General features: G+C 44.8%; 2 protein-coding genes across 2 annotated transcripts; both read left to right on the forward strand.

Moving 5' to 3' along the window:
- Positions 1-1005: 1005 nt before the first annotated feature.
- On the forward strand, positions 1006-6386 carry GIP (gastric inhibitory polypeptide). Its single transcript, XM_061141113.1, has 6 exons — positions 1006-1106; positions 1914-2022; positions 3535-3681; positions 4239-4328; positions 5063-5164; positions 6247-6386. Exons 2-6 carry the CDS (start codon positions 1931-1933, stop codon positions 6254-6256), a joined length of 441 nt encoding a protein of 146 aa, XP_060997096.1. The 5' UTR covers positions 1006-1106; positions 1914-1930; the 3' UTR covers positions 6257-6386.
- An 11550-nt stretch (positions 6387-17936) lies between these two features.
- SNF8 (SNF8 subunit of ESCRT-II) lies at positions 17937-25624 on the forward strand. Its single transcript, XM_061143803.1, has 8 exons — positions 17937-18082; positions 18434-18484; positions 20541-20679; positions 21505-21609; positions 22207-22279; positions 23219-23360; positions 24272-24346; positions 25352-25624. The coding sequence occupies exons 1-8, from the start codon at positions 18029-18031 to the stop codon at positions 25487-25489; spliced, it is 777 nt and encodes a 258-aa protein (XP_060999786.1). The 5' UTR covers positions 17937-18028; the 3' UTR covers positions 25490-25624.

Raw genomic sequence — 25624 nt, forward strand, 5'->3', positions numbered from 1 at the left:
AGTACCCACAGTGAGTGGAGAAGGGACAGTCGGGGAAGGAGGCCTTGGGGGTCAGCCAAACGTGCAGGCTGTGCCCTGTCCCTTCTGGACCGAGAGCCATGCACTAGGTGCTTGGAGAAAGAAAAGGGCGCCTCTCAACAAGTCTCCAGTCCCAGGATCAGATACCACCCTTAGCCTGAGGAAGCCTCCGTGCGATGGGGCACACAGCCTGGTTCTCAGTGTTGGACTTAGAGCCCAGGGTGTGATGGAGGAGAGCAGGGCCTCAGGGGCCCCACTCCCATAGCAAAGACAGGGGCATATACTTCCCTCTTACAGGAGAGCAGAGCATTTGAGCAGAGAGACTTGGGGTTCATAAATCTCTCCAGTTAGAATTGAGTTGTAGCTGGCCTGCCTTGCTCTGTGTCCCCATGGTGTCCATGAGCCTCTTTTCCCCATTCTGCCTGCCCCTCAGCAGGAAGGTAGCTTGAGTGGAAGTTCTCAGTTCGCAGCTCTCACTAGGAAACCCCCATCCTTCATGTTCCCTTAACCCTCTGCCTGTCACTCTCGGCCCTTTCCCCAGCCAGCTGGACCCCCTCCTAGACATCTAGATGGAGACACTGCCAAGCTGACAAAGCCTTAGGCCACTGCAGCCCCACGCCCTCCAAGCCAGGAGTAGCCTGAGGCCGGTGAGAGAGACCCCACTCCAGTTAGTGCCACCCTACCTGCCCCTGCCCTCACCAGGGGCATCCTTTCTAAGCGAGGACACCTATAAAGAAGTGGGGGGATACTGGGGCCCAGAAGGGGAAGGGGAGAAGAAAAGGGGCACTTAAGATACCCTGCCCACAGGTCAAGCCCAGACAGCAGTTGGAGATTCCCAAATGTTAATCACCAATTAGCACAGTCCAAGTGGAAAGGACAACTTTATTATGTGTAAAATGGACTTAATGTGGCGGGAGCTGTGGGCTTAATTTCTTGAGATAAGATGCTTTTAGGCTAATCAGCAGATCGGTGATGCCTGGATATAAAGGAGCCAGGGCAAACTTTCCTGAGACAGGCTCTGAAGGGCCAGGAAGGAGGAGGAGAAGACCCCTGCTCTGTCCTTCTGGGCGAGCTGGAAAGGAAGCCTGGTAAGAGAGCAGCTGGGAAGGGGTGGCAATGGACGAGATGCTGGAGGGGGGTGGGTCTCAGCGCCCCTGAGGTGTTCAGCACCCTAGCACTTTTCTTCTATACAAGTAATAAGAAGATGGTGCTAAGGGTTAATTTAACACCCAGGTGACAAGGCAGGCAGGCAGGGTCTTGCAGCCCACACATCTCTAGAGCTAGCTTTGGTGCTCAGGGCTTGGAAGCAAAGTTCTGCTGAAGATGCCCTGCGGAAATGGGGCTCGCCCTTAGCAGAAGCATCAGACATCCCTGAGTGGGGACAGTGAAGTCGGAGAAGCGGAGGGGGCTCCTATTTGCGGTTTTCACTTTGGGCAAGAGGGCTGCGATGATTTAGGTGACAGCCAACTTGAGAGCTGAAAGGCCAGCTGGAGACTCTGGAGGTGAGAACCTTACCAGTTCACATGCCCATGATGTCTAGCCATGGGGGCCAGGAAAGGGGGCCATCCAGACATACAAGCCTTCGCTGCTTTCTCCTGCCAGGATTGCCCCCCACTGCCCTCCTTCCTCCCTGTTTAGACTCCTCCTAAAACCCCCAAAACTGGTTCACCCTTGGCCAGGTTCCACACACCTTCTAATGTCCCTTCTAACTTAATGCCAGCACCCCTCACCATCCCCAAGGTGTTTCTCCAGTGTCTTAGAAAAGCTCCAACTCCCAAGGCCTGGCCCCCAGCTTCCAGATTCCAGGCTCCAGGTCTCCTAAGTGCACCACCAAACTGGCTGCTCCTTCAGCACAGGGCTTCCTCTCACCCTTGTCCTTTTCTCTCTTATCTCAGGAAAGAACCCTTGGAAGATGTTGGCCATGAAGACCTTCTCCCTGCTGGTGGTGTCTCTGCTCCTGGCGGTGGTGCTGGGGGAGAAAGAAGAGGACCACTCCAAGCTGGGGTGAGAAGGAGGGGTCAGGTGTGGGGGCTGGGGGGATGATTGGGTTCTGGTTTTCAAGAGACAGGTAAGAAAGGGAGATATCCCAGGTCAAGAAGAAAGATGCTCAAGGGAAAGCCTTACAGTAATCGGAGTGCAGAGAGAGGCTAGAACCAGGGAGTATTTTTTACCAGCTACTGTTGCAGCTGGAGAGATTGCAGTTAAATCTCTGGAAGGACTTCTCAGCAGTGAAGTGTCTGAAGTAGATGATAGTATCTGCCTGATGAAAGCCTTAACTGCTCATTTATTTGTGCCTTTGATCAGATTTTATAGGAAGCTTCCTGTGTGCTCGGCACAAGGGATACACATGAAGAGTGGTCCACAAATACCACCTGTCCTCATGGCGCATATAGATCCAAGGGAAAGACAGAGACCCATCTAAGCAAACTTCAAACTGTCATGAGTGCTGTGAGGAGAGGCAGAGAAGGTTATGAGTGAATATGATAGGGGGAAGTATAGTGAAGGGCGGGGAAGCCTGGTGTGCTGCAGTTCATGGGGTTGCAAACAGTCAGACAGGACTTAGCGACTGAACACGCACACACTTAGTAGGGGACTCTGTGTGTTGGGGAGATCAAGAGAGACATGTCTGAGTAGAGTTAGGCCTTCTCAGATGCAAGGACAAACCATATGGCCCTATCAATTTGGCCGTGTACCTTTGAGGCACGACTGTCAGACACGTACAAGGAGAGACAACATCGTGTAGAAGTTAAAGACTGTAGACCTGGACCCAGACTAGCTGAGGGTAGCCCTGGTCATGCTTACCCTGTGTGCTAAATTAATCTCTCTGCGTTGTGGTTTCATCACTCACCAAAGACATGTATGTCTACCTCCTACATAGTGAATTTATGTATTAAAGGAATTGTAGAGGACCTGACTCATATGAAGTCCTGTTTTATAAGAGCTCACTATCATTAGGAAAAGCGAAAGTGAAGTCGCTCCGTTGTGTCCAACTCTTTGTGACCCCATGGACTGTAGCCTACCAGGCTCCTTCGTCCATGGATTTCTCCAGGCAAGAGTACTGGAGTGGGTTGCCATCTCCTTCCTCAGGGGATCTTCCTGACCCAGGGATTGAACCCAGGTCTCCTGCATTTCAGGCAGACGCTTTACCATCTGAGCCACCAAGGAAGCCCATTCTTAGGAATCTGAGAACCAAATAACTGAATTGGGCGGCACCAGGACAGAAGAAGCGAAGGAGGGAACTGTGATTCAGTCCTTGGGGATGAGGGGAACCCTTGATCTTTGCCCAGAAGCCAGAGCCTCACATACTGAGGATGCAGGAAGTGGGCTCTTGAGTTGAGGATAAAGTCCCAGAGGCTTGATGCATGGACAAGACGGTGACTCCATAAAAACTGACTCCCAAGAAACGGGCTGCTTCCTTTTCAAATGTTACCTGGTGGTGACAATCATTTATTTTTGCACTCTCTGCTCCTTCTCTGGCACCCCGGTTTCCCTCTCTCGCCCCTTCCTGCCCCTCAGGTTCCACTCTAAGGCCAGTGACTCCCAGCCTCGAGCAACCAGGTATGCTGAGGGCACCTTCATCAGTGACTACAGTATCGCCATGGACAAGATCCGCCAACAAGACTTTGTGAACTGGCTACTGGCACAGAAGGGGAAGAAGAGCGAGTGAGTCGTGTGCACTCCCCACCCCCTGCTCCTTGTGCCCCGTGTGATGCACAAGTCCAGGGATGCCTTTCACTTAGGTGCTGATCGGGAGCTGAATTGCATGGCAGTCCTGCCTGGGCTCCTGGCTCAGGCAGCAGTATGGCCTGAGGGCAGGACGTGGGCAGTTTTCCAATCCTTTTCTTCTAAGGGGAGGGGTCAGGGAAGGTGTATTGGGCTCAGAAAGGATCCCCAGGGGGCTGGGGATGAAGGCAGGGAAGCTGAACTGCTGCTGATGACTATTCGGTGGTGGCAGCTTCAGACTTTGGAAATAAGACGAGCTGATCTCATCGGTTTTCTCTTTGCAAAGTCTCTTTCCCTGCCTTTGCTGTTTGACCTGCATGGTAGCTTTTGAAAAGCTTTTCACTGGCAGCTGGAGACAAGCAGTTGGGAGGTTGACTGAAGAAAGAGGTACCCTCTGCTCTTTGGGTTGAGGTACCAAATGGTTGGAGCTTCTTTGGACTGGAGAATATCTGGAATCGCCCCTGGCTTCACCTATTCCCTAATCTTTCTTTTACCAGCTGGAAACACAACATCACCCAGAGGGAGGCAGGGGCCCTAGAGCTGGCCCATCAGTCTAACAGGAAGGAGGAGGCAAAGGAGGAGCAGGGGTGAGTCGGCCCGCAGGGGAAGGGGTGGGGGTGGGGCCTCTGACTCACTCCCACCTCATTGTTCCCTTTCCCAGACTCCAGAGCAGGGCTAGGCCCCAGATAAGCGTCCTCTTCTACCCAGAATTCAAAGAGGGGTCCTCACGGAGCTCCTGGAGATCAGCCCAAGCCTAAGGGAAGAGCCCAGGAGGAATGGGGGTGGGGGTCCTGGGAAGGGATTTGGGGCTAGAGTTTCTAAGATTGATGACTTAACGTGCAGTCACCAAGTCCAGGAGAGGCTCGATAGGGACCTCAGAAACTGGCTTCTCCCCTTTTGTCTGCTAAGCTTCAGGAAAGCTTTTATGGAACAAGGACCCTCCCAAGGGTAACCCTGAAATCAGTTACCCTGTCTCTGTAGGAAGCTGAGGAATTGACACAGATTATTCTAAAGAGTGAACATTCCCAAAGTAATCTCTGGGGGGGTTGGAATACACTCTGGGAAACTTGTAGAGGTGGGTAGGTTGGATGTCTCCCACCAGAATTGTTTGTCTTTGCTTGTATGGAAGAGCCTATATTCCCTGGCGACAGATCTGGGCGGAGCTTTGAAAGCTGAGACAACTGAGAGGCAGCTGTGTTGACTTGCACATCCCCACCCCTGCCCCACCTTGTCCCACCACAGCGAGTCCCAGCCCCTGTATTTACTCTCTCTGGGTGGGGCCTGGGCTTAAGGGGCCTGCCAGAGGCTTTCTCCTTTGTAGCTCCCTACCCAAGAACCCCAGTGATGAAGATTTGCTAAAGCTTTTACTGATTCGAGAGCTGCTGGCCTGGATGGTGGATCAGATGGAGCTCTGCAGGCTCAGGTGGGAGTTTGGCAGTTTTGGGCATCTTGCATATTTGGTTGCGAGCTCTCGCTCTGGAGTCAGACGTGGGTTCAGATCTTCACCCCAACACAGGCTGACAAATTACTTAGACTCTCTGAAACTTGGCATTTTTGTGAAAGTCAGGGTTATTTAAACCACTTCATAGGATTTGGTGGGGTTTCAATAAGATAATGCTAGGAAAAGGCTGAGAGCAACATCTGCAGAATATTAAGAGTGGATTCCCTGGTGGCTCAGACGGTAAAGCGTCTGCGCGAAATGTGGGAGACCCAGGTTCGATCCCTGGGTTGGGAAGATCCCCTGGAGAAGGAAATGGCAACCCACTCCAGTACTCTTGCCTAGAAAATTCCGTGGGTGGAGGAGCCTGGTGGGCTACAGTCGCAAAGAGTCGGACACAACTGAGCGACTTCACTTTCAATGTTGACAGATGTTAGTACCATTTTCACTTCTTCCTCAGTTTCCTCCAGGTGAGATGCTGCTCTCACCTGCCCTACCCACCCAAAACCATACCATCCTCAGCTTTCCCTCAGTACTCTTGTGCCATGCATGGCAACTTCTCAGTGATGAAACCCCTAGAGTTGGAGGAACGTTGCCCTTCTCTGTAGCTCCAGCTGGTCTCAATAATCCTCAAATCCTCCTCCTCATCTAGGAAGTCTTTCAATTTATTGACATCATGTCTTAGAAGTAAGGGATGGCTCAAAACCATGGAGGGATCCAGACACTCGAACAGTGAGACAGGACATTCATTTAAGATGCAGACACCAAGGTGCAGAAACCAAAACAAATTCAGATTTCTGTGATGGGAAGTTGAGGGATTGAGGGAACAAATCTGGAATGGCTTCCTCTAAGAGGGTTAGAAGGACCCTATGTGGCCAGAACAATGGAGAAAAGAGTATGAGAAAATCTCCTTGGTAAAGTGGGTAACAGTCTCTGCACTTTTTGGAATAATTACCATTAGAAAGGCAATTTGGAGGTAGGAGGAGTTGAACTATGGCTGGGTGCCAGAATACACTTACTTTGCTGACTCTAAGCTGATATTCCCCTCCTCTCTCCACTCTGCACAGGTTTCAGTGACTCTGACCAAACCCAAGCTCAGAACTGGACTCTGCCCTTCATTTACTCTGCTCCTGCTTCAGTTCCACTCCAAGATACTCCAAAGAAACCAAACGAAGTTTAAGCTGAAATAAATGTTTGTGCTCATTGTCAAAACTTACTCACGTGTGTCTACTGATGACTAACTGGACGTTTGTCTCTGTGTGTACACTACTCAGTGAAAAGGAGGTATTGATCTTACCTATCTGTTAATTCATCTGTTGTTTCCATGAACACTTACAGGGATTATGCTTAACACTGGGTATACAGCAAGTATACACATTGTCCCCAAGGGGTTTACAGTCTAGTGATGGAGACATACCTTAATCTTTAAATATACAAACACGGACTTCCCTGGTGGTCCAGTGGCTAAGACTGTGCACTCCCAAAGCAGGGGGCCCAGGTTTGCTCCCTAGTCAAGGAACTAGATCCCACAACTAAAGATTCTGCATGCAACAGAGAAGCCTCATAGATGGAGTAGGCAATCAGGAGGGTCTCTCTGAGAAAATGACGTTTAAGCTGAATGAGATTTTTTAAAAGTATTTATTTCTTTTTGGCTGTCCTGGGTCTTCCTTGCTGGGTGGGCTTTTCTCTAGTTGCTGTGTGTGGGGGCTACGCATCGCGGTGGCTTCTTTGGTTGCGGAGCACAGCCTCTGGGGTGCACGGGCTTCAGTGGCTGTGGCCTGTGGGCTCAGTCGCTGTGGCTCCTGGGCCCTGGAGCACAAGCTCAGTAGTCATGGCACATGTGCTCAGCTGCTTCACAGCATGTGGGATCTTCCCAGACTAGGGAAGGAACCCATGTTTCATGCATTGACAGGTGGATTCTTTACCACTGAACCACCAGGGAAACCCTAAGCTGAGTGAGATCTGAAGGATAAAAAGGCCAAAAGGTGAGGAGAGACAATAAATATTAGCCGATAGTATTGTTATATGGCAAAATGGGCAACAGGGTGGAGAGAAGAGAATAAGTGGAGACTGGGCAGGTAGGCAGAAGCAGGGCCTCAAAGGCCACATTAAAGCTTTGGGATTTTATCCTTAGTGTAAGCGCAGGTCCTTGAAGGAGTCTGAGCAGGGGGAAGTCAGAGAAGATCTATTTGCATCTCCAATCATACTGATGATGGTGAGAATTATATTGAGATGAAGAGGAATGAACATGAAATCCCTCTTGCAGGATTCCAGATTTCACACTAGGGAGATGGCAGGGAAGGTAAAGCAAAGTGGGAGAACTCAGTTTGTCCAAAAGTCAATACCTCTTTCTTTCTGTGTTTCAAGACTTTTCCACCTTGGTGTGCTGCCTTCTCTCACTGCCCTGCATCCACAGAAGGCAAGGCTGTCTCTCCTTCCCACTTAGTTTAGGTTATCTTTGCTAATGCCCCCCTCTCCCCTTGATCTAGTCACGTTTTAGCAGACTAGAGTCAAACACATCTAGATTCAAATCACTCTCTAGGTCTGTGACTTGGCAAGTTAGTTTCTCTCTCTCTGATGCTCAGTTTCTTGTCTGTAAAAAGATTAAAAAGTACTCACTTCATAGAGTTGAAGAATTTTAAGATGCTTGGCACAAAGTAACTTTTGTTATTATTATTCACACGTGAAACATCAATTTAAAAACATGGGGGTATTAGGACTTCTCTGGTGGTCCAGTGGTTAAGACTGCGCTTCTGGCTTCTGGTTGCTTCTGGCTTCTGGTTGCTTCTGGCTTCTGGTTCAATATAGTCCAGTAGAAGGACGTGCATTCATCTCCTATAAAAAAAGCAACAAAATTGCAACTAGTTGTTGAACAACCATGGACAGGAGGACTCTGGACCCACCAAAAAAGACACCCCACATCCAAAGACAAAGAAGCCACAACAAGATGGTAGCAGGGTCACAATCATGGTAAAATCAAATCTCATACTTGCCAAGTGGGTGACCCACAAACTGGAGAACAATAATATCAAAGAAATTCTCCCACTGTTGTGAAGGTTCTGAGCCCCATGTAAGGCTTCCTAGCTTAGGGATCCAGCAAAGGGAATTTGGAAATTTCCAGGGAATCTGACTTTGAAGGACAGTGACATTTGATTACAGGACTTCTACAGGACTAGGGGAAACAGAGGCTCAACTCTTGGAGGGCACAAACAGAATCTATGTGCACCAAGACCCAAGGGAAAGGAACAGTGTGACCCCACAGGAAACTGAACCAGACCTATTTGCTAGTGTTGGAGGGCCTCCTGTGGAGGCAGGTTCGCAGTGATTCACCACAGGGATGGGGCCCTGGCAGCAGCAGTCCTGAAAGCTGGTCCATGGCTTAAGTCCTCTTGGAGTTCGCCATTAACCCTACCATAGAGCCCAGAGACCCCAGGGCTGGGTGGCCTCAAACCAAAAAACTTACAGGGAGGGATCAACTTCACCCATCAAGAGGTAATTGGATTAAAGCTTTACTGAGCAAGGCCCTACCCACCAGAACAAGACACAGTTTCCCCCACATAGTCCCTCCCATCAGGAAACTTACACATTCACCAAAGGGCAGACAGAAGAAGTGAGAAGAACCACAATCTCACAGCAGTTAGAATGAAAATCACACCACAGAAAGTTAATCAAGATGAAAAAGTAGAGAGTTATGTCACAGATGAAGGGACAAGATAAGACCCCAGAAAAACAACTAAATGAGTGGAGATAGGCAACCTTCCAGAAAAAGAATTCAGAATGATAGTGAGGATGATCCAGGATCTTGGAAACAGAATGGAGAAGATACAAGAAGTTTTTATCAAAGACCTAGAAAATGGTTCCCTGGTAGGTCAGACAGTAAAGAATCTGTCTGCAATGCAAAAGACGAATATTTAATCTATTGGGTTGGGAAGATTCTCTGGAGAAGGGAATGGCTACCCACTCCAATATTCTTGCCTGGAGAATTTCACAGACAGAGGAGCCTGGTGGGCTACAGCCCATGTGGTCGCATGGACTATAGTCCATGGGGTGGGGTTGCAAAGGGTGGGACATGACTGAATGACTAACACTCAGAAGAACTAAAAAACAAACAGAGATGAACAATATATTAGAAGGAATCAACAGCAGAATAAATGAGGCAGAACAGTTAAGTGATCTGAAGGAAAGGATGGTGCGAATCACTACTGAAGAACAGAATATAGAAAAAAGAATGAAAAAAAAAAAATGAAGATAGCCTAAGAGACCTCTGGGACAACATTAAAGGCACCAACATTTGCATTACAGGGGTTCCAGAAGGAAAAGAGAGAGAGAAAGGACCTGAGAAAATATTTGAAGAGATAATAGCTGAAAACTTTCTTAACATGGGAAAGGAAATAGTCAACCAAATCCAGGAGGCACAGAGAGTCCCAGGCAGGATAAACCCAAGGAGGAACACACTGAGACATATAGTAATCAAACTGACAAAAATCAAAGACAAAGATAAAACACTAAAAGCAACATGGGAAAAACAACAAATAAAAAGAAACTCCTGTAAGTTATCAGCTGATTTCTCAACAGAAACACTACAAGCCAGAGGGAATAACGAGATTATTTAAAGTGTTGAAAGGGAAGAACCTACAACCAAGAATACGCCACTCAGCAAGGAAAACTTTCCAGACAAGCAAAAGTTAAGGGAATTCAGCATCACCAAATCAGCTTTACAACAAATAATAAAGGAACTTCTCTAAGCAGGAAACACAAGAGAAGGAAAAGACCAACACAAAACAAACCCAAACAATTACCAAAATGATAATGTGCATGCTAAGTCACTTCAGTACAAGAGTACGACTCTTTGCGACCCACCAGCCTACTCTGTCCATGGGATTCTTCAAGCAAGAATACTGGAGTGGGTTGCCATGTCCTCCTCCAGGGGATCTTCCTGACCCAGGGATCAAACACACGTCTCTTACATCTCCTGCATTAGTAGGCGGGTTCTTTACCCCTAGTGACACCCAGAGGACCAGGCTGCTGCTGCTGCTAAGTCACTTCAGTCGTGTCTGACTCCATGTGACCCCATAGACGGCAGCCCACCAGGCACCCCCATCCCTGGGATTCTCTAGGCAAGAATACTGGAGTGGGTTGCCATTTCCTTCTCCACCCAGAGGACCATACATACCTATAATTACCTTAAGTGTAAATGGATTAAATGCACCAGCCAAAAGACATAGACTGGCTGGGTGGATGAAAATATGTACATGGATGCCCTTGCACTTAAAACACCACTTTACTTAACCCCCCAAATTGTATGTAACTATTTTATATTGTTAGGTTAATCATGTTTCCATTATGGCTTGCAACTGTAATTATCTTTTATTTTTTGCCTGACTATTGATTGTGAAAGTTGACAAGCATCTTTTACTATTGTAATTATGTAACTATTATTCACTTAATAGCACTGTATCATGACTGGCCAACAGAAAATGATAGAATTCTAAATCACTAAAACTACTATTTAATAGAAAAACCTGCAATCACTTTTTAAAATTCAGATGCATATCAGAATTATCCTGGAATTTTTTGAAAAATACAAATGCCCAGGTATTGCTTTTTTTTCTTCAAAGCTCCAGATGTGTTTCTAATGAACAGCTATGTTTAAAAACAATTAGACTATATGATGATTTTTTACTTTTATCTAGTTAGTTTCACTTTTTCTATTTCATATTCAGTGTTCCCATTTAATTTAGTTTATGCTTTCTAATTTCTCCATCTCTTTTTTTTTTATGTTCTTTCTCAAGCCTTTATCAAGCATACTAGAAGTTTTTGTATTCATCAGTCAGTTCAATTCAGTCGCTCAGTCGTGTCCGACTCTTTGCAACCCCAAGGACCCCAGCACACCAGGTTTTCCTGTTCAACACCAACTCCCAGAGTTTACTCAAACTCATGTCTACCGCGTCAGTGATGCCATCCAACCATCTCATCCTCTGTCGCCCCCTTCTCCTCCCGCCTTCAATCTTTCCCAGCATCAGGGTCTTTTCCAATGAGTCAGTTCTTCAAATCAGGTGACCAAAGTATTGGAGTTTCACCTTCGGCATCAGTTCTTCCAATGAATATTCAGGACTGATCTCCTTTAGGATGGACTGGTTGGATCCCCATGTACTCCAAGGGACTCTCAAAAGTCTTCTCCAACACCACAGTTCAAAAGCATCAATTCTTTGCCGCTCAGCTTTCTTTAAAGTCCACCTCTCACATCCATACATGACTACTGGAAAAACCATAGCTTTGACTAGATGGATCTTTGTTGGTAAAGTAATGTCTCTGCTTTTTAATATGCTATGTTGGTTGGTTGTAGTTTTTCTTCCAAGGAGCAAGTGTTTTTTAATTTCATGGCTGCAGTCACCATCTGAAGTGATTTTGGAGCCCAAAAAAAATAAAGTCTGTCACTGTTTCCATTGTTTCCCCATCTATTTGCCACGAAGTGATGGGACCAGATGCCATGATCTTAGTTTTCTGAATATTGAGTTTTAAGGCAACTTTCACTCTCCTCTTTTACTTTCATCAAGAGGCTCTTTAGTTCTTCTTCACTTTCTGCCGTAAGGGTGGTGTCATCTGCGTATCTGAGGTTATTGATATTTCTCCCGGCCATCTTGATTCCAGCTTGTGCTTCATCCAGCCTGGCATTTCGCATGATGTATCCTGCATGTAAGTTAAACAAGCAGTGTGACAATATACAGCCTTGATGTACTCCTTTCCCGATTTTGAACCAGTCTGTTGTTCCATGTACAGTTCTAATTGTTGCTTCTTGACCTGCATACAGATTTCTCAGGAGGCAGGACAGGTGGTCTGGTATTCCCATCTCTTTAAGAATTTTCCAGTTTGTTGTGATCCACACAGTCAAAGGCTTTGGTGCAGTCAATAAAGCAGAAGTAGATGTTTTTCTGGAATTCTCTTGCTTCTTTGATGATCCAGTTAGCAATTTGATCTCTGGTCCCTCTGCCTTTTCTAAATCCAGCTTGAACATCTGGAAGTTCACGGTTCATGTACTGTTGAAGCCTGTCTTGGATAATTTTGAGCATTACTTTGCTAGTGTGTGAGATGTGTGTAATTGTGTGCTAGTTTTAACGTTCTTTGGCGTTGCCTTTCTTTGGGATTGGGATGAAAACTGGCATTTTCCAGTATTGTGGCCACTGCTGAGTTTTCCAGATTTGCTCGCATATTGAGTGCAACACTTTCACAGCATCATCTTTTAGGATTTGAAATAGCTCAACTGGAATTCCATCACCTCCACTAGCTTTGTTCTTAGTGATTCAAGTGGGCTTCCTAAGGCCCACTTTACTTCACATTCCAGGATGTCTGGCTCTAGGTGAGTGATCACACCATTGTGGTTATCTGGGTCATCTTTTTTTGTATAGTTCTTCTGTGTATTCATATGTATACATAAATAATATATATAATATACATTTTGGAAAACTTACAATCTTTGCCTAGCTGAACAATTTATGACATTTTGATTCTACTTGTTCGACTTAATATGAATAGAATGCTAGATTTCTAATTTATATTCATTCAAAACTTTCATATAGTTCCATGTACTTTGGTATCTAGTATTACTGATTAAAGTCTAGAAAGTTTATTATCTTACTGATTTAAGAAAAAATTTGAATGAGGCTTGAAACTTCAAATCCAATGCTGAGAATATAAAGAAATACTATGTTCCAAAAAAAAAAAAAAAGAAAGAAAATGGGAATTTAGACCATGAAGTTTCTGCACTTGGTCTTATGTCCCTGGATATTTTCCAGTGTTTCCTAGTTTATAGTCTGTGGGAACTTGAATAGAATTTGTATCCTACTCTTCTGTGAAAACTGTATAAATCTTAATTATGTTGAACTGGTTCATAATGCTTTTCAGGTCTGCTATATCCTTCTACTTCTCTGTATATTCATTTTATTCATTCTTGAGAGTTTGATATTAAAACTCCAACTAAAAATCTTAATTTATCTACTTAAAAACTAATTTTAATATATAGTGGATCTATATGTAAACTTGTTCTGTATTTTCCAAGTCTCCTGTACATGTTATCATATTTTCATAATTTAAAAAAACAAAACAAAAAACACTGTGTTTCCACTGCAGAGGTAAATGGTTTTATCCCTAGACAGGGAAGTTCTGCATGCTGCATGTGGGGCCAAAAAAACCCCCCACAAAACCCAAAGTATTAGTTTAAAATCAGGGACTGGCAAACTGGATTGCTTGAATGGCTGGGCTGGTAAACCAAATAAGCTAAGTGAGGAGCATGTAAAACAAGGGGAGATTGGGACTGTGAAAATGGGAAAGAAATGTGACCCTAAAGGCATTCTGATGACCAAATAAAACTCCTTGGAGAACTGAATTTGCCTGAGGGCTGCCAGCTTGCAATCTCTTCCAGTTGTAACATTTTGGGTTTCCTTTCCTTTAAACTCCTTGAGTTCAAATAAATAAATTAATAAATAGACTCCTTGAGTTCTAAAAGTATGCATCACACAATTTAGAGCATGCCATTACTCAGAGGATATATTTTAGTGATTCTCCATGGTAGAGCTGACTGCACTGAGGAGGAGTTTGGATCTGTATTTCTGCAGTCTTGAGTGTCTCTGTGAGTCCATGAATCTGAAACGGTTACTTTAAAAAGTTTTGTACAACTGTCTTACTATGCGCCAGGCATTTGTGCTCAGTACTTGCTAAACATTTCTTTTTTCAACTTTTGGTGTTTTTTTTTTTTTACTGTTTTTGTCCATACTAGTAAATATCAGTTTTAAAAATCATGGTGATCTCATTTAATTTAAAGCCTCATCACAATCCTTCAAGATAATGATAATGTAATAGCTGTTAACCATGCACTATACTGCCTCCATGAGGCAGAGAATTATAAGCCCATGCTCTAAGCCACTTTGCCCTAAGACCAGTGACTCACTAGTCACTTAAAGGAAGTGAGGGCATATGGGTTGGTCAGCATTCAGTGGTGTACTGGACCAAAGTGCTTCTAAGAGCATTGTGAAATTGGCAGTAATTTTGTGAGCAGGTTGCAAAAGCACTGATAGCTTGCAACAATAGCTTGAAAGGGCATACTGAGAGTATTTACACTATGGAAATTGGCAAATGCTATAAATCAGAGCACCTCTCTTCCAACCTAGAGAGGTGATTATTTACCAGTACGTTACTGGTCAACAAACTTTCTCTTATAGAGGAGAACAAATGTGTCTGAGGAAGGAAATAAGCATGTCTGCTCATGGGTGCCAATGAAGTTTATCAAGGGCCAATGTGTGTACTTCAAGAAGTATGTGTACATTTGAGGGTGCAGGTGTGCTACGTCTCTTCAGTCTTAGCACTGAATGACTCTTTGCGACCCTATGGACTGTAGCCTGTCAGGCTCATCTGCCCATGGGGATTCTCCAGGCAAGAATACTGGAGTGGGTTGCCATGTCCTCCTCAGGGTATCTTCCCAACCCAGGGTTTACTTCAGTTCAGTCACTCAGTCGTGTCCAACTCTTTGCGACCCCATGAACCGCAGCACGCCAGGCCTCCCTGTCCATCACCAACTGTCGGAGTCTACCCAAACCCATGTCCATTGAGTCGGTTATGCCATCCAGCCATCTCATCCTCTCTTGTCCCCTTCTCCTCCTGCCCTCAATCGTTCCCAGCATCAGGGTCTTTTCCAATGAGTCAACTCTTCCCATGAGGTGGCCAAAGTATTGGAGTTTCAGCTTCAGCATCAGTCCTTCCAATGAACACCCAGGACTGATCTCCTTTAGGATGGACTGGTTGGATCTCCTTGCAGTCCAAGGGACTCTCAAGAGTCTTCTCCAACACCACAGTTCTCTGAAGCAATGAGTGTGAGTGAGGGGGTCAGCCTGTACATGTTAAGGGGTCACAGAGTGAAAAACGAGGTTGGTGTGTCTAGATGGCGTCAGTGAGGATCTAAAGGACTGAGTTTTTTATGTTAAGCAGTGGCATAGTAAGAATATGAAAATATGAGGTAAAAATCAACGTGTGTATGTATGAGGTTAACGTGTTTTTCATAGTCGGGGTGGGTACGTAAAATGGAGGACTGAGTGTGTATGAAAGGGTGTCAAATATATGTGTTGGAGGGGACAAATCTGTGTTTGTGAAAGTAAGTTTGTGTTTAAGGGGGCTTATGTTCTATATTCAGTATCTGAGGGTATGCATCAGAGTGAACCTAAAGGTAGGACTATGATAGCCTGAATAACTGTTTCGGCCTTAGTTCTTGAATCTATTAACATTACATTCTGCTTCAAAAGAAAGGAAAACACAAAATAACAGTGCTAAATATTTTTAGCAAGATAGAGCATTATTTCTCTACGTAGAGGCAGGTAGCCTAGGGCTGGTGTGACAGCTTGTTCCATGAAATCTTCAGGGACCTAGACTCTTTGGACTCATGGCTCCCCCATCCCTCAGGGCCCCAACTGCCAACTAAATATCCTGCCACCTATCTCTGCTCCCATCCTCTTTTATTTCCTGAGGCTGTGCCGCGTGGCATGCACAATTTTAGTTCCCGATCTGTACCGCCTGAATTGGGAGCAGAGAGTCTTAACCATTGGACTGCCAGGGAAGTCCCTGCTCCCATCCATTTTTTTTTTTTTTTTTTGCTGCGCTGGGTCTTCATTGTGGCACCATGGGCTTCTTTTATTGTAGTGCAGAGGCTCAGTTGCTCTGCAGCATCTAGGATCTTAGTTTCTAACCAGGGATGGAACCTGCATCTTCCTCTTTGCAAGGTGGATTCCTAACCACTGGACCACCAAGGAAGTCCCTCACATCCTCTTTTTATCCTTTTACTTGAAACCACTCTGGTAACATTACTCACATTCACAGTTTTGCCTTGACATGCAGCCCAGCCCATATTTTTCTGTAGAACTTCAAACCAGTACATCTGAATGACAATTGGCCATTTCTCCTATGATGTCACACAAACCTCAATTTTAGCATTTTCAAAACTACTCAGTTATTTCCTCAACTTCATCTTGTAGTCTATTCTACCTCTTTGAATGGCACCACCCTGTTGCCTAAGCCAGCAAACTGAACATCCTGCTAAGTTTTCCCACCCACTCTGCCCCCATCTCAGGCTTCCCTGGTAGCTCAGCTGGTAAAGAATCTGCCCACAATGTGAGGGACCTCTGGGTCGTAACGATCTGCTGGAGAAGGGATAGGCTACCCACTCTAGTATTCTTGGGCTTCCCTGTTGGCTCAGCTGGTAAAGAATCCACCTGCAATGCGGGAGACCTAGATTCAATCCCTGGGTTGGAAAGATCCCCTGGAGAAGTGAACAGCTACCCACTCCAGTATTCTGGCCTGGAGAATTTCACAGACTGTATAGTGTGTGGGATCACAGAGTCGGACACGACTGAGCGACTTTCACTCACTGCCCCTGTCTGATCAGTTTTACCATCCCACCTTGATACGTCCTGAATTTGTCCCATTCTCTCTATCCTTACTGCCACCATCTTAGTTCCCCCCTTACCATTTCTTCTTTGGACTGCTACAACTGACTCAAAAATTAAGTCTAGGTTGCCATTAATTTTCCTGTAACAAAAATTTATTACTACTGCCTGACTTAAGAAACCTCCAAAAAAAACAAAAAAACAAACAAAACCTCCATTGGCTCCTCCAAACCTCTACTGGCTCCTCCTTTGCAAGACTCAATAATGTTATGGAAATCACCTACTTAAAAAAAAAAAAAAAGTGAAAGTATTATTCGCTTAGTTCTGTCTCCCTCTGCTACCTCAAGAACTGTAGCCCACCAGGCTCTTCTGCCTATGAGATGTTCCAGGCAAGAATACTGGAGTGGGTAGCAATTCCCTTCTCCAGGGGATCTTCCTGACCCAGGGACCAAACTCAGGTCTCCTGCGTTACAGGCAGATTCTTTACCACCTAAGCCACAAGAGAAGCCCTTGGAAATCACCTATGGAGCTTTTTAAACAGAGAGGTGATTCTATCACAGACCTGCTGAATAACAAACACAGCTGATATTCATGTGCCAGGCATTGTACTAAAAGCTTTGTTATATATTTTCTGGCTTATTTCTCATAATTCATGAGTAGCTATTACTCTTTCACAACTGTGGATGGAACAAAAGTGATTAAGGTATTTGCCTGAAGTTCCCTGGTGGCTCAGCGATAAAGAATCCGCCTGCCAATGCAAGAGACACGAGTTCCATCTCTGCGTGGGGAAGATCCCCTTGGAGAAGAAAATGGCAACCCACTCCAGTAAATCCCTTGGACAGAGGAGGCTGGCCGGCTATGGTCCATGGGGTCTTAAGAGTAGCACACGACTCAAGAGACTAAACAACAACTGGATCATATATAGTGGAAGCTACGAGCTAGGTAAACTAATTCCACAGTCCAAGTTCTTAACTATAAGGCCGTCCCCAGTCAGAAGCTCTGAGTGATTCCCAAAGGTAAACCTTATTAGCATAGAATAGATCGTTGTCTGCTTAACACGGAATCCTTGGCGTCCAACTCAGCGAATGGTACTCAGCAGACAGCCAATAAACAGTTGCGGACCTCCACTAGGAAGCCGGGGTGGCAGTTGAGGACGGTCACAGGAAGTTAAGAGGATCCGAGGAGTACACGTGGGTAGGAACACCCGGCCGCAGTTTTGCAGCTCCTTCCCGGCGCAAGAGGCGGGGCCGCTCGGCCCCTGGCGGTGGGCGATCTCACCCCCGTAGCCGGAAGTCTTGACGTAACTTCCGTCGCGCGAAGATGACGTATAACACGCGCTTCCGCGTCAGGGAGCCGGTGGCGGATCCCGGGACGTGGAGACCCGGGGTCCCGGCAGCGGGGTGGCCCGCGGGCCACGGCGGGGATGCACCGTCGTGGGGTGGGAGCTGGCGCCATCGCCAAGAAGAAGCTTGCCGAGGTGAGGGGAAGAAGGCGGGCCCACAGCCACCCCTGACTCGCGAGAGACAAATCTCTCTGAGCAGAGCTCTGTACCCTCAAATAGCCTCCAAAGAATTTGACGCGGGCTTCTTGGATCCCAGGGAGCTGAGTTTCTCCAGCTCCCGGTGGATTGGAATGTCACCATCCCCAGAACCATCAGTCCTTTCCCCCACGTCCCCCAGTTTGATTACAAGGGAGTCGTCTGTTCCCTCCTCTCCCTAAGAAAAACCATTTGCGAGACCCTCCTTTTTTCATACTTCTGCGGAGGCAATACAAGTGGGAGCCCGCAGCATCCATTCTCTCAACTCATCCTGGTCTCTTTGCCTGACAGGCCAAGTACAAGGAGCGAGGGACTGTCTTGGCTGAGGACCAACTGGCCCAGGTGAGTAGGTTGGAGGGCTCCAGGTAACAAAGGAGGTACCATAAGGCTGGGCAGGACTCCTCTGATATAAACCAGATTGTTTGGATCAACCAAAAATAGGGCATTTGGCAAATCCTGATTTCTGTGCTGCTCAGATCATTTAGGTGACTTGCTAATAACAATGATAGCTGACATCTTTGAATGATTACCTACTTTTAGCATCCCAGGCATATGTCCACTGTCTTGTTCATTCCTCTTGACAGTTCTATCAGGAAAGAACTCTGTTCTTTGCAGTTTAGAATTGAGGGCACTGAGGTGTTAAGTGCTTTATCCAAGGTTACATAGATAGTAAGTGGTAGAAGATTTCTCTTGGTAAGTAAGTGGTAGAAAACTTCAGCCATGTCAGTGGCTGAAGATTTCCTACTGTGTGAATGCTTCAAAATTGATTATTAGACGCGTCTTTGATTTGCGTCTTTTGAGTTTTTACTTTAAATGCCAAAGAATAACATGGAAATATTGCCTAACCTCTGACACCCACCACCATCACATCTAGGTGTGTACCAGAAGTGTGTGACAGTAACGACGGTGTGGTTCCTGCAGTTTCCTTCTCTAGTACTTCCCTTTTCTGTACATGCCCTCTAGTGTACTCACTTATTTTTCCTGGTGAAGAAAAGGAGGCAGTGAGGCAGGGAAATGGGGCCCTTGAACTGAGGAAAGAAGGTAGACACAAGCTGTGCTCTTTCAAAGGTCCCACTCATAGAGGGAGATAACATGCAGGAATCAACTGGAAATGGTGACTATAATAACATGTAAATTTTTTTTTTTTTCTTTTTTCCTTTTTTTTTCTTTTTTCCACTCAGATGGTATCCTCTCCCTCTTACTCTCCCAACATGTAAATTTTTAATAGGAGAAAATGAGATGCTGGGCCAGGAGTGGTTATTCTTGGTGGCTTGTAGATAGGCTTTGTTAATTAGGGAAAGAGAAGGAGTAATGCAAATAGGAAATCAGAATATCCCCTGAAGCTAAATAGAATGTAGCTTTAGAATGTAATGTGGTAGACTGTAGACTCACAACCGTTCCTCAGAGATTCTTTATCCTGGGTTAGCCTCAAGGAGGTCCTTGACCCACAGATTGATTCAACAACACACCTGATTCATGCCAGGCTTCCATACTCTCCTATCTAGCTTTTCTGTCAGTTGCTGAAGATTTCCCACTGTGTGAATGCTGCAAAATTGATTATTAGGTGCATCTTCAATTAATTAATTTCATTAGATTTTTAAATAAATTTTATTTTATATTGGAATATAGTTGATTTACAATGTTCTGTTAGATTCAGATGTATAGCATGTTGAGTCAGTTACATATATATGTATTCTTTTTCAGATTCTTTCCCCATGTAGGTCATCATAGAATATTGAGTAGAGTTCCTTATGCTATACAGTAGGTCATCGTTTGTAGGTCCTTCAGTTTAATAACATTTCCCCCCCCTGCCCCCGCCCCCCAGGAAAAGAAAAGCACTTACAACATGTTATATAATAAGAGTTGTTAAGAGAGTAAATCCTAAGAGTTCTCATCACAAGGAAAAACATTTTTTTCTATTTCTGTAATTTTCTATCTGAATGATAGATGTTCACAAAACTTAACTATGATCATTTCATGATGTATATGAGTCAGATAATTATGTTGTATAATGCTGTATATACAGTGCTGTAAGTCAATTTTATCTCAATAAAACTGGAAGGAAGTGAATGAATGAGTAAATAAGAAAAATTTTTAAAAAAAGAAAGAATGGGAAAGAAAGAATTGTTAGATGCATACTGACTTTAGATCAGAAACACATAGGGAAAAAATGTATTTTAGAATTGAAGCAGCATTACAGCATCTTGTTTCTGTTATAGCAGAACTGTGAAGAAGAGGCAGGAAAAAAAGGGAAGGGAATAGTTAACAGTATAATGGTAGTCCTGAAGACAGTAGGTTATTTCAGCCTTTGCCGTGCCACTGGCCCAGGGGCCTACTCTTGGCATTCAGTTATCACTTGTTTGGGTTGCCCCTAACCTTCCCCTTGTTCATCCTGCAGATGTCAAAGCAGTTGGACATGTTCAAGACCAACCTGGAAGAATTTGCCAGCAAACACAAGCAGGAGATCCGGAAGAATCCTGAGTTCCGGGTGCAGTTTCAAGACATGTGTGCCACTATTGGAGTGGATCCTCTGGCCTGTAAGGAATCCGTAGGGGTGCGGTGTTCTAGGGTTGCTAAGGGACAGAGTTCACCTAATTGTCATCACTGTTGCTGGAACATCTTCTGTAAAGGCTTACAGGGAGATCTAGAGGATGTTATCTATAGGGAGTACCTGGCAGGATGACTGTCCAGTTTGATGGGAACAATGGAGAGGTTGGAGTGCAGGCTGAGTGGACAGTGTACATGATCTTCCCTGGAATGATGTGCTCTGGAATTTTTTTATGACTATTTTTTCCCTTTATTAAAAAAAAATATATTTAGTTTTGATAAAAGTGGTATGTGTTTCAGTTAGTCAACAAAGAAAATAAAAGGAGAAAGTAAAAGTCTTTTGACCCTGCCCGTTATTGCAGAGATAAAGTATGGTTAAGGTATATTTACTTTCTAGACACCTTCATCATATTTATACATTATTTTTTAAAGATATATGGGGTTATGCTGTAATTACTACTTTATAACCTGCATTTTTTAATAAAATATCTTCAGTGGATTTTTGAATGCCATGTCTGCTTATTCTTTCTCTTAGCTTTGTCTAGACCATATGTCCCATTATATTTCACTCTGTATATCCTGAGCCAGACATAGCAGCCAAATAGAACTGCTTTTTATATTGCCCACCTTTAAAACTTTTTGAACCTGTTGTTTAGTAGGAATAACCAAGAGTCAGATTGTATTGAGCATCCTGAGTCCAGAAGGGCTTAACACTGGGCAGAGAAGACTTCCCATAGAGTAGATGTTTTAATCTAGCTTTGAAAGAAAAAGTTATAACTAATAAATAACCTAGCTTTTGTCTTTTTGTCTTTTAGCTGGAAAAGGATTTTGGTCTGAGATGCTAGGCGTGGGAGACTTCTATTATGAGCTGGGTGTCCAGATTATTGAAGTGTGCCTGGCCCTGAAGCACCGGAATGGAGGTGAGGGTGGCTGAATGGAGTCCTGTGGACTGGACTTTGGGCTTCTCTGAGAGGGAAAAAAAAATCTTGAAAAATGATTTTTCCTGTCTGGCAGTCTGCAGGCCAATAGGGTCTTGAGAAGCTGTTTGGTCCTGAGAAGCACATGAGTGCTTCATGCAGTTGAGTTCATGGCTGGTCTCCATGGCCAGCGGTAAACATGAATGATTCTCTCTATTCTCCAAAGGTCTTTGGTCAGGAAAGCTTAGCCCCTAGTTGTTACAGAACATATAGGGAGGTAGAAAATAGGCCTTTCCCTCGATAGATGATATGTCTGGGTTATGATTTTCTCCTTAGTAACGATAGGCCTGCTCTGCTTCTCCAAGGTGTATTGATGCCAATTGAGTCTCTTTGCTCCCCAAAATGTGACCTTCAAAATTGTCATCCAGTGGTGTCATCTTAATAAGCATACTGAATGGTCCTAAAGCTTAAAACCAGTTAGAAATCATTGGCTGTAGACACAGCCTTGGTGTCAAGAGAACAGTTTTTCAGATATGATGCTGACTTTTTAAAGTCATAAAGGTAATCCTTCAACTGCTTTCTGTCCCCCCTCTCCAATAGGTCTGATAACTTTGGAGGAACTGCATCAACAGGTGTTAAAAGGAAGGGGCAAATTCGCCCAGGATGTCAGCCAGTAGGTTTTGTCTTCCAACCTCTTGGGAGTATAGAAAGGTCTTTAAAAATCAGGTGGAAATCTTTTCTTCTGTTTGTAGGTTTGGCTAGTTTAGAAATCTTTTTTATTCCTCTTTATGATCAGAAGAAACGTTTTTATTTTAGAAAACTGAAAAGAGATACAAAAAAAACCAAACCACCCATTGTTTCTCAGCTGAGAGATTATTACTATTAAACATTTTGATTGATTTTCTTCTAAGCATGCATAAATATGTGAATGTGTGTGTATACACGCACATTTTTTTTAAAACATACTTGAGGTGGTGTATACTCTTGATGTTATTTGTGGTCAAGGAGATTAGAGCAGGCACTGAGAAAGGCTGGGGAAAGGAGTTGAGCTCAGAAGATGGGGTCTAAATTGCCGTGGTTCACTAGCCTTTATGCATGACTCCAATTTGAGAAAAGGTGAAAAAAGCTGATCAGTTTGTAGACTGCATATGTGGTCTGCACATTTTCAGATGTGGATTTTCTTCTCTAATTTCACTTGTCAACTAAGAAATCAGAAAATCTAACACTGCTGGGTCTGAATTTCCAAATGGCAGTAATCAGTTGGGTTGCCCCCTTTCAAATAGATAAGCATTCTGTATTTTGCCATAGTTCACACTACTCCCTATTAAGTTCAGCTCGCTTATTCACATTTCCTGATGGGCTCCTAGAAGCAAGTTTTTATCTCTGGTGTTGGAATGGCTTGCTGAATGGAAAGCCTGACTCCTCTACCATCTCCCTTGAATGTCCAGGCACCATTTGGTGCACATTAACCCTTCCTTTTTACCGATGTAGTTAAATGTTGTGCAGACTTGGGAGTCTTCCATCAGGGTATCCTGCCTAGGGCAGAGCTGAAACTGCACTGTTGCTAGGACTGGTCTGCCAGGGATCTTTACGCAGCTGTTCCTCACCTCAGAGACGACCTGATCAGGGCCATCAAGAAACTAAAGGCACTCGGCACTGGCTTCGGCATCATCCCTGTGGGTGGCACTTACCTCATTCAGTCTGTACCTGCTGAGCTCAATATGGATCACACTGTGGTGCTGCAGCTGGCAGAGGTACTGGTGTGCCTTCTTAGTGTGTGTGTGTGAGTGCGTGTGCATACATGTACATGGCAGTCTGGGAAGGTATTTTCTGATCTCCTCCCCACCATCACTCATGCCTTTTGCTGCAGCTGTCTAATGGATGCACTACTCAGACCTGTGCTTATTTAGCAGATGTTTATTGAGCAGCTACAGTGCAAAGCACTGGGCCAGGCTGTAGGGGCAAATAAACATGGGTACCACATAGTTCCTGCTCTCAAAGAGCTTACATTCTAGTGGAGGAGTAGACAGACATGCAGACCACTAACTGAATTTCCTTGGTGATCAGATTTTTTTGATGTCTCTGTAAAACTACTTTATGGATTCTTTGAAAAAAAATTTTTAATCTTGTTTGCCATCCTCCTGTTCCTTAATAGTGCCTTAAGCTGTACCGTCTTCCTGCAGATCCTTATCACGTGTTTAGGGAAGACATGTTCCGTTTTCTCAGTGCTGTAGTGTAGACTAGAACTGAGCAAGGGAGGGAGGGGGCTCTTCTGGGTTGGGGAATGATTCAGGTGAGGCTGGACAAGGGCTGAATTCTTAATTATTTTAGATTATGATCAGTTTTGATGATCATCATTCCTTCCTATCAGTTAATCATTCTGAATCTTTCTTTGCCATACTCTCGAATTCTCTGGTAAAAGTCTACATTAATATTTAGTACCAGGGATTCTACTTAAGACTGAGCACCTCAGTCTGCCTACCTCTGTCATCCTGAAAATCACTTCTTACTTCTGCCGGGACCTCTAAACTTTCTTTTCTGTGCTCCCTTAGGCTTTACCCAAGGGCAGGTCCCCCTCCTGTCTGGATAAATTACTTGTCCCTGGGCAGATGCTGGATTCTAAGGGAAAGCACACACTTAACTCATTCCCTGTTCCTTCCTTCAGAAAAATGGCTATGTGACTGTCAGTGATATCAAGGCCAGTCTTAAATGGGAGACGGAGCGAGCGCGGCAAGTGCTGGTACGTGACTTTTGGAATGGCTGAGAAAAGATGGGCCCCCAGATGGGAGGAGGTGGGTAGACAGGTACCACTCAGGCAAGGGCTGCAGCTTCTAACTTCTTGCCTTGAAGGCTGCTGCTACCACACAGAAGTAATCCCAGTGTTTCTCTGCAGATGGCACAGAGAGGTAGAACTCACAAAGGAGGGGGCTTCAAACACTGGCACATGGGTACAGCCAGCCTGCCACTGGGGAGTCACCAGCACCTTCTCATAACCTGTAGAGCCTGGTCAGACGGTTAATGTGGTTTGACTGAAATTAATAGTTGATATAGAGTGAAGGAACTATTAATGATATTACATTTCTATGATTAGTGCATTTATATATAGTTTTATATATACAAGTTTCCTGGTACTAATGAAAGACTAATGTGAAGAGAGAGTAGCATGAACATGTAGGAGCCCTGGCTTTCAATATCCTTACCCGGGCAGTTAAACTAAAGACTTAACTTCATCTGTGAAGTGGGGATGACACAAACATTTGTTTAATAATATTGGGTCAAACAAACCCATGTGGAGCATATTTCCAGTTACAGGAACTATGAGTCCATTCTAATACAGACTTTCCATTAACTTCTCCGGAAGGGTTTCCCTGTCTTGTAGCTGTCTGTTACTCAGTAAGTTAACTGAAAGTTAGTGATCTCCATTTTGTTTTTGGGAATGGAGTCAGTGATTTACTCAAGGCCATGTAGCAAATGTTTCTGTGGCCCTACCTTCCTTCCACAACATCCCCCTTTGTCATGATCCTCTTTCCCAGCAGCACAGATTAAGCAACTTGGTAGTATTTCTCACACAGTGGGCAAAGATCTAGGTTAAACACATCATTCCAGTTTGGCTGTGTGGATATGTGAAGGCACTCTTGTAGATTTAGTTTGAAAACCCTACTGAAGCCAAGATAGGTTTGAGGATTATATACCCTACTTTGTGGAAACTCCCCTTTCTCAACGGACTTTTTCCTTTTTCCACCAGGAACACCTGCTGAAGGAAGGGCTGGCTTGGCTGGACCTGCAGGCCCCAGGGGAGGCCCACTACTGGCTTCCAGCTCTCTTCACAGACCTCTACTCCCAGGAGATTACAGCAGAGGAGGCCAGAGAAGCCCTTCCTTGACTGGGAATGAAGTGGGCACAGCAACAGGCAGGGAGAAGAGGGAGGAGCTGGTGGTGAATAAAACCTGGACAACTTTGTTTTAAAAAAGAACCAAAAAAACCCCACCAAAAATTCCAAGCTTTTTTCTTCCCCCAA

This window comes from Dama dama, chromosome 5 (assembly GCF_033118175.1).
Source record: "Dama dama isolate Ldn47 chromosome 5, ASM3311817v1, whole genome shotgun sequence".
Taxonomy (NCBI): Eukaryota; Metazoa; Chordata; class Mammalia; order Artiodactyla; family Cervidae; genus Dama; species Dama dama.

Excerpts from the sequence above, each read along its gene's own strand:
- GIP (XM_061141113.1), top strand. The coding sequence starts at position 1,931 with ATGTTGGCCATGAAGACCTTCTCCCTGCTGGTGGTGTCTCTGCTCCTG. Across the intron at positions 2,023-3,534 it reads GAGGACCACTCCAAGCTGGG|GTTCCACTCTAAGGCCAGTG; the intron begins GTGAGAAGGAGG and ends CCTGCCCCTCAG. Across the intron at positions 4,329-5,062 it reads GAGGCAAAGGAGGAGCAGGG|CTCCCTACCCAAGAACCCCA; the intron begins GTGAGTCGGCCC and ends TCTCCTTTGTAG.
- SNF8 (XM_061143803.1), top strand. The coding sequence starts at position 18,029 with ATGCACCGTCGTGGGGTGGGAGCTGGCGCCATCGCCAAGAAGAAGCTT. Across the intron at positions 18,083-18,433 it reads CCAAGAAGAAGCTTGCCGAG|GCCAAGTACAAGGAGCGAGG; the intron begins GTGAGGGGAAGA and ends TTTGCCTGACAG. Across the intron at positions 20,680-21,504 it reads TGGAGTGGATCCTCTGGCCT|CTGGAAAAGGATTTTGGTCT; the intron begins GTAAGGAATCCG and ends TTTGTCTTTTAG.